The sequence below is a fragment of the Cupressus sempervirens genome, chromosome 1 (genome assembly GCF_028749045.1).
Source record: "Cupressus sempervirens isolate cs-2001-9-10 chromosome 1, ASM2874904v1, whole genome shotgun sequence".
NCBI classification, from domain to species: Eukaryota; Viridiplantae; Streptophyta; class Pinopsida; order Cupressales; family Cupressaceae; genus Cupressus; species Cupressus sempervirens.
Genome location: NC_143118.1, coordinates 133,497,250 through 133,510,552, shown reverse-complemented (window position 1 = coordinate 133,510,552; position 13,303 = coordinate 133,497,250). Strand labels below are relative to the sequence as shown.

Here is a 13,303-nt window from a genome sequence, read left to right as displayed (position 1 = left end):
ATTTAAGAAAAGCAAAATACTTGAGAAGTTGGTTTAGATTGAGGGATGGATATGTACCCTGTAACCAGTAGGCATAGGTTGTTGCAATTTTGATTGGCTCACATTTGTATGAAAATGAAAACTCAGAAAACTGCACCTATACAGGCATTAAAGATCATAATCCTAGCTCTATTAAGTAAACTGGAATCAAAGGAATGGAAGATCACATATCGAGCAAGAGGTGCTCCTTACCAAGGCAATGAACATGCACAAAGGACAATAGACAAATTTATAGAGACATTTACTTAGTTACCCTGCATATGCTACTGAACAGGAATGGAAGTGAAGGAAAAAACAAAAAATAACTTAAAACTACAACACAATAAATATAAAAAACACCGCATAATGCAAGGTACAGTTCTCATCAACAAAGACTGCTGTATTGAAGAAATTGATAAAACTGCTCAAAATTAGATTCAGTGGAAGTGGCAACCTATTTGACTCAATACCACCTGAAAAATAACTACCATCTCATTGAGTCTTATGATAGTACTAATAAGAATCTGTAAGATTTTTTAATCTATGGAAGAACAAAATGTCTAGCATTTAGTCTCTTAAAAGGTCTTCCAAAATGTAGTGACCTTAGAAAACCACTAATAAGCCTCCTTAATAACACCTAGTGTTCAGTTTAATCCTTGGAAGAACAAAAGTCTAACATTTAATCTATTAAAAGGTCTTTCCAAATAGAATGACCTTGGGAAAAAACTAACAAGCCTCATTAATAACACCTAGTACTCAGATATTTATATAATATAGACATCAAATAAAAATGAATAGGTTTTTTAATTTAATTAACATTAATATGTGACTGTCCGTTTAGACAGGTAAGGAAAATTAATCTCATGGAAGTCAATTTGAGTCAATAACTCTATTCATGAAGGATGCTGTATCTCAGCCATCCCTTATATTCATTTATTTTATAAAACAATAATATTACAAAAATATGTCATTCACTTGAATTTATCTATCTGTAACAACTTTCATCACTGCCATTCACTATCATCCAAGCCATTGACCAAATGACAAAGTTCCTTCCTTGTGGACAAATTAGACACACGCACAAGCATAGAGCCAGCACTGAGGGAAGACTTGACCTAGACCCAACACCAAGAAGGATCCAAATTAGATGAAGAACCAATGCAAGAACCCAGAGCGAAGAAGATTGTGAAACTAAAGATGGTCATACCCTCAGACGAGATCATGCCCCAACCTGCACTGAATACTCAAAGGTAACCTCAACCCAAATTTTAGTACAACCTGAAAGGGATTAATGCAAACAAGGCTTGCTATTGCAGATGCCTTGCATAGATGCTTGGAGAATAATAAATAAACTAAGTTGCTGAATCATGGGACTTTTTCAGGCAATTCTGGGTATGAAACATACTGGAATCAGATTCTGAAATGAATCTCCTGTGGGTACACATCTGGGATTTGGTGTTTTTCAATACCGAAATGTTTAGTCATTTTAGTTTGATCTTTTCAATATTTTAAAGACCTAAACTGCTGATTAGCAAACTTCTGAATATATATATCATGAGATACTGGCTTGATCTTTTTGATACAGAAACCTGATTTTAAATTAGAATGTTATGTTTCACAATTTAAACATCATAATGGTTTTGTTTAGCATATGAATATGTAAATGACATTCTAAACTTAATTTCATTTTTTAGCTGCACGGGCACACACACACATATGCATACATAAATATGTGTTTGTGTGGCTATATATATATATATATATATATATATATATATATATATATATATATATATATATTTGTCTGAATGTATCAAAGACATACCCAACCCCAAAAAGAAATCTGCTGTACTACTGTTTCGTACCTGTACCAGTACCCGTTCCAATTCATTATTCGGCAACTTAGCAAATAAAGTAAAGAAATTCAATTTTTTCTTAATCTAAATGTACAGAATCAATGGCTCTGGTTTCTATATGTAGTTTTTCCCACAGTTCATCCTCTGTCACTTGATTATAAATGCAAAGAAATGATCATGTTTTAGATTTAAAAACCCTCAAACTTCCGATTTCCTTTGCAGTATAAAAGTACTTATATTCCGAACTCCTTGGAAATGGCTAAGGATCGTGAGATTTATAGTTGCAACCTTGCAAGGATGAAGAAAAATCACTGAGATCAAAAGATGGAACGATGGCTAAGATTGATATTATTGGGTATGGTAAGATTTATAGTTGCAATGATGAAGAACAATTGCTGAGACCAAAAGATGGACAGACGGCTAAGATTGAGTTTGTTGGGTGGTTGTGGAGAAGAAGGGTGGCGAAGACAGGAAGATTTACTAGTTTGTAGAATTGGTCTTTAGAAGAGGGTTGGTTGGTTGATGGTGGCATATTTAATTAATTATGCATAATATTCTTTTTTGAAATAGGATTTATAAAATTAGAATATAAAAATATAATATAATATAATCAGAAGTTAGTTAAGTGAAATGAAAGGTCACAAGGGGCATCATAGCTACGGACCTTGACTCAGATTTCTGATTTTTGTTTCAATTCTCTGTTTGTGTATCAGCTTGTTGTTTATCAAGTTTATTAATATGAAATCACTAATTCAAATTGAAACTTTGATATCCTCCCCTAAGTTATCAATACTGGTAAATGGATCGCCCAAAGGCTTTTTGGGAATAAGCAAGGGCCTTAGACAGGGGGATCCAAAATCCCCTCTTCTTTTCATCTTAATGGCAGAAGCATTAGGAAAATCAATAAACAATGCCAGGTAGGAGAAGACATTTAAAGAAATAAGGATCATTAGTGACTTCGATCTGACAACCCACCAACAATTTGTTGATGACACTATGCTTTATGGACAAAGTACCATAGAGGAGGCAAAACCATATAAAACAATATGAAGTCAATATCCCAGTCCATCAGGTCAAGAGATAAACCCTGAGAAGTCAAAAATCTTCTTCTTTAGCGCCCATCTTAATTGGGAGCAGTAGATTTGCCAAATTTTGAATTTCAAAAGATGAAGTTTACCTTGTAAATACCTGGGAATCCCTCTAGACAAAGGGGCACGATCAACAAAATTATGGGATCAAATAACAAAAAATATCAAAAGAAAAACAGATTCCTGGAAAAGAAAATGGCTCTCTTCTGCAGGTAGAGCAACGATGATACACTCTGTACTTTCAGCACAACCTCTTTATCAATTATCTTGTGTTGATCTTCCCATAAAAAATAGGGAAGAAATCAATAGACTCCTTAGGACTTTCTTTTGACAGGGAATAGGGGAAAAGAAAAAATATTGCCTGTTAGCTTGGGACAAGGTATGCAGACCAAAAGATGAGGAAGGTCTAGGGATTAGGGACATCAAAACCCAAGGTAAAGCTTTAGGAACTAAACTGGTATGGAGAATGTACAGGAATCCACACCTCAAGTGGGCAAAGATCCTAATTAAGAAATATCTGAGCAATATTGATCCAATCAGCATTTTCAAGGAGAAATCACCACCTAGACGATCGAAAATTTGAAACTTCATGATGGATTGTAGATCCTCCATCCAAGATAGACTAACATGGAATCTGAAGATTGGGGAGGACGCTCTCTTCTAGGAAGACTCTTGGGAAGGATTTGGTACTTTGGAAAAAAATGGTAAACTAGCCCAATTAAGGTTGACACTTCAAGCTAGATGGGGAAAAAGAGTTATAGATTATTTTACCTTTGAGGATGGACGAAAAGGTTGGAAACAGAAGGAATTTTAAGGACATGATCCTCCCACCTAAGGAAGCGGAAGGTCTAATAAGAACCCTATCAAACAAGAAAGTAACTTTCAATTTTGGCAAGGACAATTTGATGTGGGATGGAAGCAAGAGTGGGGAATACAACTCAACGAAGGCGTATAAATTCCTCAAGTCTCTCCAGATGAGTGCAAAGGAATCCATCTCAACAACATTATGTTGGAATAAAGCTTGTTTGTCTATGGCAGAATTTTTCACCCAGTTAGTTTTAAATTAGAAGGTTCTTACCTCAAAAAGATTTAAGAAAATGGGATTCCAAGGCCCAAGTAGATGTCTTTTCTGCAAAAATGAGGAAGAATCCATTAACCACCTTTTTTCGCATTGTCCATATTCATGTCAATGTTGGAAATGGCTATGTTCACAACTGAGGTGGATACCAGCATTTCCAAGAACTGTAACGAATTCGCTACATCGTTGGCCCCTCCTTCAAAAGGACCGTATTTATAGCTCTTTACGAATATCTACACCTTTCATAGTCCTATGGGAGTTAGGGAGGGAACGCAACCAAAGAATTTTTCACAATAAGAAGATGAATGTAGAACAAATTCTAATTAAAATTGAGACTTTTGTCATTGAACTTACCAACAATCGAGTTTTGAAAAAACAAGAGGCTATAATGTCTCATTGGAACAACAAAATGAGAGGCAAGTGGATAGGTCAATAACTACCCCCCTTTATAGAAACAGGAGGAACTTCAAAAAGAAAATGAGAGAAGTGCCAATGGCAACCACCCAAGGAGGGTTGATTCAAACTCAATTTTGATGGAGCTTCAACAAGGAACCTGGGCACAGCAAGCATTGGTTGTAGTATCCATAACTCAGAAGGCATGGAGATTAAAAAAAAATAGATATAAAGGAATAGAAACTAATAATTGGGCAATTTTTATGACTTTAGCTGAAGGACTAGAACTGTGTAAAACTCTTGGTTGCAAGAAAGTAGAGATCGAAGGAGATTCTGCAATTATAGGCATGGAGATAGCAAAATTAGCTAGATAATAGGAATAGAAACTAATAGTTGGGTAAAATTAACCGCTTTAGTTGAAGTACTAGAGTTGTGTAAAACTCTTGGTTGCAATTATGTAGAGATTAAACGAGATTCTGCAATTATAATAAATGCTATAGGCAAAGTGTCCCTCATTAATTGGAGACTAGACTCAATTTTATCTAGAGCCCTCTCATTATGTCAAACCTTTGACAAGATCACAATCAATCACATATATCGGGAGGGCAATCAAAGAGTGGATGAATTAGCTAATATAGGTTTAGAAGAAGGTCAGACATAAGAAGTCATAATTTCAATATAGGAACTCCATCTGAATTGGGGATGGTTTAGATTCTTTAGAATTTTAAACATAGTTTACATCTCATTATCTTGGGGAAGATTTAGGGCTCTTTCTTTTGCTTTTACCCACTTCATCCCGCAACCCAAGACAATATGATTGGATAGATAGATTTGTTGTGGAAGATGGTGATAGAGCAAGGGAAATGAATTTAAGGTGAATATTGAAGGTTATGGAATCTTCCAGCTTCGTCTTGATGGATATTCATAATGTTAGGGAGCCTCTTTACCCCCATTGTATGCTAGTAGAGTCACAAAGGTTTATAATTGTTGTATTTTTATGTAAGTAAGCCTTTAAACACCCTTCGATGCAACAAATTGATAATCATGTTGCTTAGAATATGTTTTCTCAAATGAGGAATGACTATTTCACTCTATTAGATGTATTTTCTAATGATTTAGATGTATATTTTATTTTTGTTTTAAAAAATGTTTTTATCTCTTTGCATTTCATTCATATGCCCTTTCCGTTTTCATGGTTGTGTGACTTTTCAAAGCTTTATCCTTAACATAAGTGCAAGTTGTAGTGCTTAGATTATATACAGATCGTGATCAGAGGCAAAAGAAGATGGGAAGGACGAGGAACAACCTAGAAGGAGGGCAGAAAAATGTAACTAAATGCTGCTTATTTTGTATGTATCTATGCACTTTACGATGCATCAAGGCTTAGGTCATGTATCTATCAAAACAAATTGAAACTTTAATACAATGATTGTATAACGTTTCAATTTGTGTACTTAATCTTCCAAGTTAATGTGTGACAATGAACTTCATCAATGTCCTTTGTTTGAAAACTCAATGTCATTCTATTTTCAAGTTTTCTATAAAATATTGTATTATATGAAAAAATATTGACCTACCCAAAGTGCCCTAGTCTCCTATTATGGAAAAACCAACATATTGGTACCCATACCTATCTGCAATGTACCTAGTACCCCAATCTCCATGAAACCCTAAAAAATATTCAGTCCTTAGGGAAAAGGGAAAAAATAGCATAGGAATCAGGTTAGGATTAATGGGAGAAGAAAAGAAGGGGAAGAGAAAAAGGATATTACTTCCAAAGGGGCAACAATGATTACGGGTTGTGACCCTTTCAAAAGGTGGTAATTGTGAAAGGGTGTGACCATTGCCAAGGGGCAAACATGTTGAAGAGTTGTGATTGTCCCCCACATTGGAAGATATAAAGGGGAGAAGGTTTCATTTGAGGAGTACATTAATGGGAGACCAATTCAGGGCATAATATGTTCCCCACAAAGGCAACAATTAACAGTGGTGACTCAATTATATGAAAGGTGTTGACCATTTCATCAATAATGTATAAAGAGAAATCACTCAAAGCAATCAAGGAGATCAAGTCATCATTCCAAATCAAGCATATACATCAATCCAATCAGCATAAGCATACAAGAATATTCTTGATTTTTAGTTTGCTTTATAGTCCGTTATTCTTAGCATTTCTTAGTTACTCTATTAGTGGCGATCTTCGTTTAAGTTGTCACTATTTCTTAGTTGCTCTATTAGTGGCCGTCTTAGTTTAAGTTGTCACTATTTTGAGCACTTCAGTCTTGTAATCTTTATTTAACGAGCCTTGGTCTCCTTAGTTTAATACATTGGATTACATCAAATAATTTAACATAGCGGGAGCAGGTCTGGGTCCAATCCCTTATAGGAGGGCCCAAGGTTTTGGAAGCTTTTTAAGTTTTGAAAATCTAGCGTAAAATCATTTCAAAAGTTTCAGAGGTTTTTGAAAGCTTCAAAGGTTTTTCTATGCCGCTTTAAGATGTGCATTTTTTTGAAGATTTGTGACTAGCATCCTACGAAAAAAGCTCTCCAAATTGCATTTGTTTCCAATCTGCAACAGTAAACTTTTAGGGGCTTAAAAATTTGCGTTTTCTACATGATTTTGTTGTTTTGCTACCACAATTTTAACAGTATTTTCTTTGAAAAACATGTGGCTTTTGGTTTCATTTTCAGACCAATTTTTTTGCCTGCCTGCACATCAAAAAAAACCCATGCTTTTATTCCAGCATTGGTCAATTTCTTTTCGTCTTGAACAATCGCAATTGCCTGTGTCTATTTTTCGCAGCTAACAAAACACAATTTTTTTGACAATTTTCAGCATGATGACCCCTGGTCTAGAATTTTTCATTATTTTTTGCGTTATTATGCTAGTAATTGGTAAAATTGATTTGTTGCATTAACAAAACGATCAAAGAGATAATTATAAAGAATTTTACAAATGTACAAAATACAAAATTTCTAATAAGGAAAGTAAGAAGATCGAAAAAATGATCTTATCTATACAAAGATAACTATTAAAGTAATAAAATAATAATATTCTAATATGTAAGTTGTTTTTGCTCGTGGATATTTTTGTTAGCCAACGAACTCCACGATTGACTTCTCCACATTTATTCATGCATCAATTCTACAACTCTTTCTACATATTTCAACAGCCGCATCTACAACCTTTTCTGTCTACAAATTGTCTTGGCCTGTGATTTTTACCACGTGGTTCCCCCGGCTTGTACTGTTTCTAAGATAAAATCATGCATTTCTGAAATTTTAATGATTTTAATCCTAAAATTAGGGTATTAAATAATTTTTCCCTTTAAAACATTATGGGGTTTTAATATTTTTCCTAAAAATTATAAGTTGGGTTTATTATTGTTTCCCTTAAATTCTGGAGGGCTTATAATTTTTTCCTTGTATACCCTGGTTTGCTCTTGTATACCCTGGTTAGGGTATCCACATTTTGAGAAGAAACTCTAATTTCAAGAAAGGTTTTACTTTTACCATTTTTTCCATGATAACAATTTTTGTATGCTAATCTATGTTTCTGATTTTGTGTCAGCTATCTGTTTGGTTTTGATTGAATTTTCAACTCAAAAATCATTTTTGGTTTTTTGTAATTCACAAAGTTCGCTTGGGATTTTACATCAAATATTCCTTTCTTGGGTTTTTACCATTTTTTCCGTAAAAAACAATGCTTTGTAAACTTCAATTTCAAGGTTCTTTTTATTTTTGCACAAATATCAGTGGCTCCTTGCAGTCTATTTTTAGTCATAGTGGTCATCTGAAAACAGTTCTTGGCCAATCATGTTATCTTGCAGTCTATTTTGGAGCGTCCTACTCATCTACAAAAGCTTGGAGGCCTTGCCGATCATTCCTCAAAATAATGCCAGTTGTTCTGAATCTATGTCTCTAGCAACAAGGAAGTCAGATTTGTTATCCAAAATCTAGTTAACCTTTTTGTGATTATTTCTGGTCAGAAGTTTTGCAGATTCTAAGAGGGTTAGTGGGAGACTCATCTCAGGGACAAAGTCAGTTGCAGGCTCTTGTCTCTTGTTCTGGAGCATTCCAAAGAAGCGAGCACTCTTCTCTGTTCTTTTTTAGACAGATTTTGGTTACTCTTGGCATGACATTCTGCAGATCCAGGGAAGGTCTTAGAAGCAGCAGAACATTCTCAAGAGTTTGTAATGACAAGACATGCACACTCTTCTATATGGTAGTACGATGACCATTAAGGAAGGTATTAGGATATTCTCTATGTTTTGTTTGCATTTTAGTCTACTATTCTTAGCATTTCTTAGTTGCTCTATAAATAATCATCTAGTTTAAGTTGTCACTATTTTTTAGTCTTGCTATTTTTAGCACTTCAATCTTGTAATCTTTATTTACGAAGCCTCGGTCTCCTCCATTTAATACATTCGATTACATTGAACATTTGAACAAAGCATTCATTTGAAGAGCAGCAATCCACATCCAAAGAGGGAATCAGCATAAAGTCAGGTCTGCTTAAAACATAACAGACAACTAAAAGGCAAGATTTAGGGCAATCATAAAATAAGTCATTACAAGCATTGTCAGAGCAATGTTTGTACCAGCATAGGGACATTTTAGTTAATTATTTAAATCATGTATGAGGGATTTAGGCAAGGAAAAATTAGGACTTGAAAAAAAAATTAAAAGCCTAAAGGTTCCATTCAAGCACATAAATGCTGACATAAAATTGGCACTCAATTGTTGGATGAAAGAAATGAACAGTGGGTTCATGAAATTAATTAAAGCAGTCATTTGCTTCAAAGGTTATGATTATTATTTGCATTTCAAATTCAATTACAATCTGCCATTAAAGCACATCAATATTACTTGTATATTCATATTTTGACTGGATATGGATATTTCTGATTTGGAATGGAAAAGCTATTCAACATTCCTTATGTAAAAATTGTTTTTTTGTTCATTTTGCTTTAAATAAGTTGTTTATCAATCTTTGACTTAAACAGAAAGATCGACTATATTGTAAGACAAGATACTGAAAACTCCAAAGAGAAGCATATTTTTTAAATCATTTTCATAAAGAGAATATTATTAATTTATTTATGAAGAATACACACAATGTGTTTTCTATTTATCAGAAAAGTATAAATCACGTGAACACTCTAGATTTCAAAGAGGACCTTTTTATGGTCCAAATGTATTCTAAAACAACCCAGCGATCAAGAATATTGTAAAACAAATTCCATAAATTGAAGAAGATAATCACATTTCTTCAGAAATTAAGAAATTGTTGATGAAACTATATTTATTAAGAGTATGGGGAGCATGTCTTTTATATCAGAAAAATTATGCAATTCAGGTGTATATTGTTCAGCATCTGGTACTTTACAATAACATGACCTGCTGTCACAGGTAGAGATCAGAAAATCCCATCTCTCTTCAGCTAGAATGATCCACTTGGCACTCAGTGCAGTGTCACAGGGGTGCACCACTAGGTTTTAAACCAGCAAAATGAACCATCACATTGCATCATAATTCATCACTAGGGCCTCACACCAAGAAATCAAGGCTTGTCCAGGGTTTCCCCATGATCATAGTTTGCTACGCCTATATTAATCCACCAACAACATTAACATAATTGAGAAGTCTGAGATGCAGATAACTATAGAGCAAAGTTGGCAACTGATTAATACTTTCTTGTTGTTTAGACTTAGAGTACTTAAATAAAATTCATACAAACTTTTTGTCATTCAAATGAACCATGTTGACCATCATGAAAGAAACGAGTGCTAAACTGCAATTCAGATATTTTTTAAATGAGAGAGTTAACCTACTTTATCCTGCTCATTTACAGACATTGATACGAATTTTAGCTTTCAAATTCTTCTTAATTTGGAGCTGTTGATTTTGTTCTGAAAGAAACAGAGATCAAGAATATTGTAAGACAGTATCACATAAATTGCTGAGCAGAGTCATATTTAGAGTCAAATTGGCAAAGAGAAGAATAATTATTAAGAATATGGGGAACATATCTTTTATGTCTGAGCAAAATTATTCAAGACAGATATTTGTTAATTTAATTGTTCACTTTTAGGGAAGCAACTGCATATTTAGTATTGGATCAATCCATGTGACCTATCTGTACTAGACTAAAGTTCTCTAAAAAACATCTCCCATGAGCTTCTATGATCCACTCAGCACTCACTGCATCAGGGGATGATTAAAGGCATTGACTAGAGTAGTATTTTTTAGAATTAATGGTTAAACAAAATAATATTTATTAAGAATACAGAGAGAAAGTATCTCGTATGTCTCAGAAAATTTCTGCGATTCAGATGTTTGTTAAACTTCATTTTCTGGGGGAAGCAATGGCATATTCAGTGTTAGGTCAATCAATGTGACCCATCTGTCATTGATTAAATTTCCCCATCTCCCATGAACTTGAATGGCCCATTTGGAACTCACTCGATCAAGAGATGATCTCAAAGGTGAGCCACTGTTTGAAATTAACAAAATCAACCCACACATCACATCAATAATCACCCCTGTAGTATTCTTAGAATTAAATGTTTAAACACAATAATATTTACTAAGAATACAGAGAGAAAGTATCTCTTAAGTCTCAGAAAAAATCTGCAAATCAGATTTTTTTAAATGTCATTTTTGGGGAACCAATGGCATATTTAGTATTGGGTCAATCAGTGTGACCCATCTGTCATTGATTCAATTTCCCTGTCTCCCATGAACTTGAATGGTCTATTTGGAACTAACTTTATCGAGTGGCGATCTCAGAGGTGAACCACTGTGTTTGAAATTAACAAAATCAACCCACCCATCACATCAATAATCTCCCCTGAGACCTTGCACCTTATAATTGAGGCTTCCTAAAAATATTCCCCATAATCAAAGCTACCTAGTTTGTTAGATACTTACTATTCTAATTTAGCCTGGCAAATCATACCAATCCTGCTCAATTTGCCCATCAAATCCTGCTAGATATAAATTGTAATATGAAAAAAGTTGAATTATGACTGCACTGAACTGGCTATTCTGATCCACCTATGTCCCATTATAGGATAATTTGGGCTAAGATAGTATTGCGGATAACTAATTGTGATTGCATAACTGTTCTAGACTAAGGCTTTTGCACAATGACATTTGCCAAATCTGTTTTAGTCATACTGCATCGATGCTTTATTGCAAGTCTCCAACACTTCAATACAGTTATCCCTTCCGTCCACCGGAAAACAAATTTGGTAAAATCCCTTTTCTTGTTTGTAGTACTCAGTAGATACACTGCCAATAATTTTTAATCCCGATTCTTCCAGTGATCTATGACAGCCCGATAGACAATTCATAAACACCAATTCAAATTAAAAAAATTGCTATAACCTACTTTGGTCATTAATGGAGATCAATGTACTTTATTTCTTCTAGGTTTGGTGCTATGAAAAAGCTGAGAGAAATAAAAGTCTCGCAATAATCTTCTCCCACCTACAGCCTGCCTCCTCCTTCCGGCCAACCTGGGTTCAAACCTGGTGGACTAATGAGGTGAGACTCGGAGAGTAAACACAACCGAAATTACCATTAGTATTGCGCTCATATAATGTACTAAGGGCATTTTCCAGTTTTAAAGAAAATACGCAACTACAATCTTAAATACACAACACTATTGTACGTTTTTCCCAAGACTTGCAACCAAACTCAACGTTCTGAGTCAGCATACACAACACCCAGCGCACTGAATATAGTATTTCACCCAATTTGAACATTTGCCATATTTTCTGGGGTTTGAACCAGGGTTAGTGCTTTGAAATCTCATTTGCGTTTGTCATTTGAGAACATCACCTCCATTGACATGAATGTATGAGATGATTTCAGTAATTAATTAAAACTCTGATTATGACCTGGAGCTTTTAAAACGCTAAATTCAAGCAAGAATCAAAATATGTTCAAGAAAAAAGGTCAATTCAAGACATGATTCTAACCCAATAACGATGAGCCAGAAACTCCGCAGGCGTATTCGCTGGCGAAGGAGAAGGAGAATGACCGAGGCTGATCCTCTTAGCGGCACTAATTTGCAGAGACTCTGGATCGTTAGAGATGCTATCCGTATTTGAAGAAGAAGCACTTATTGCCAACGCCAATTGAACCTGATACTCCTCTTCGAAATAATTATAATCCATTAACACGTCCTCCTCGCTTGTACCGGCGGCTGTTCCTGTGCTTGCGCCTGTTCTAGCCTCGGCTGTAGAAGAAGGGGAGGGCAACAAACCAGGAGACGGTGATCTGGCATCCAAAGCCCTCCCTCCGCCATCCACGCTCGATCCAATATGCAATTTCCTGAGTATATTTTTCATACTGATCAAAATCCAAGATAAGAAAAAACCCAAAAACTAAAAAACCCGGGGCTTTCTGAGTATTTCACAATTGCTTGAGGGATCTGCCCACATCCCTCCCTCCTGCAAAATGCTTCACGCCCAAGTCACTTTACTAAGGAAATTTGGAGTAAGGACACGGTCACATGAAATCCAGCTAAGTGACTCTTGCACTGCAAGTTGCGAGAGGTTTGACTGCAATTTACCGGCTGGAATCCGGAAGGTAGGTCACATCTCAAGGTTTTTTCCTTCTTTTTCCCTCCTCCGCCAAAATATGACATCACTTCTATCCGTTTATTTAAATGACGCACGTTTTTACAGCACGGAGACTGTGCTTCCGTGGCGGCCGCTTATTGATTCGTCACTACTGTTAACGTGCGCTCTTGTTCTGTTTATAATACAATGAGGAAGAAAACATACACTTGCCTTGAAATTTGGCCGTTTCACTGAAACGGGGTGGCCTCGACAGGCGTTTGTGGGCCCCGCCGAATC

The 13,303-nt window shown here is 35.2% G+C and overlaps 1 protein-coding gene across 2 annotated transcripts in view; it reads right to left on the bottom strand.

Moving 5' to 3' along the window:
• LOC149576526 (Protein kinase superfamily protein) overlaps nt 1-12,897 on the bottom strand; it is a 56,295-nt gene extending 43,398 nt beyond the window's left edge. For both annotated transcript variants that reach the window (XR_016361743.1, XM_089817717.1), the window contains exon 1: nt 12,422-12,897. Coding sequence is in view for 1 of the 2 variants with exons in the window: in XM_089817717.1 (XP_089673843.1) it covers nt 12,422-12,793 (372 nt within the window). In the remaining variant the exon portion in view is untranslated. The remainder of the gene's footprint in view (nt 1-12,421) is intronic.
• Between the last annotated feature and the right edge of the window lie 406 nt (nt 12,898-13,303).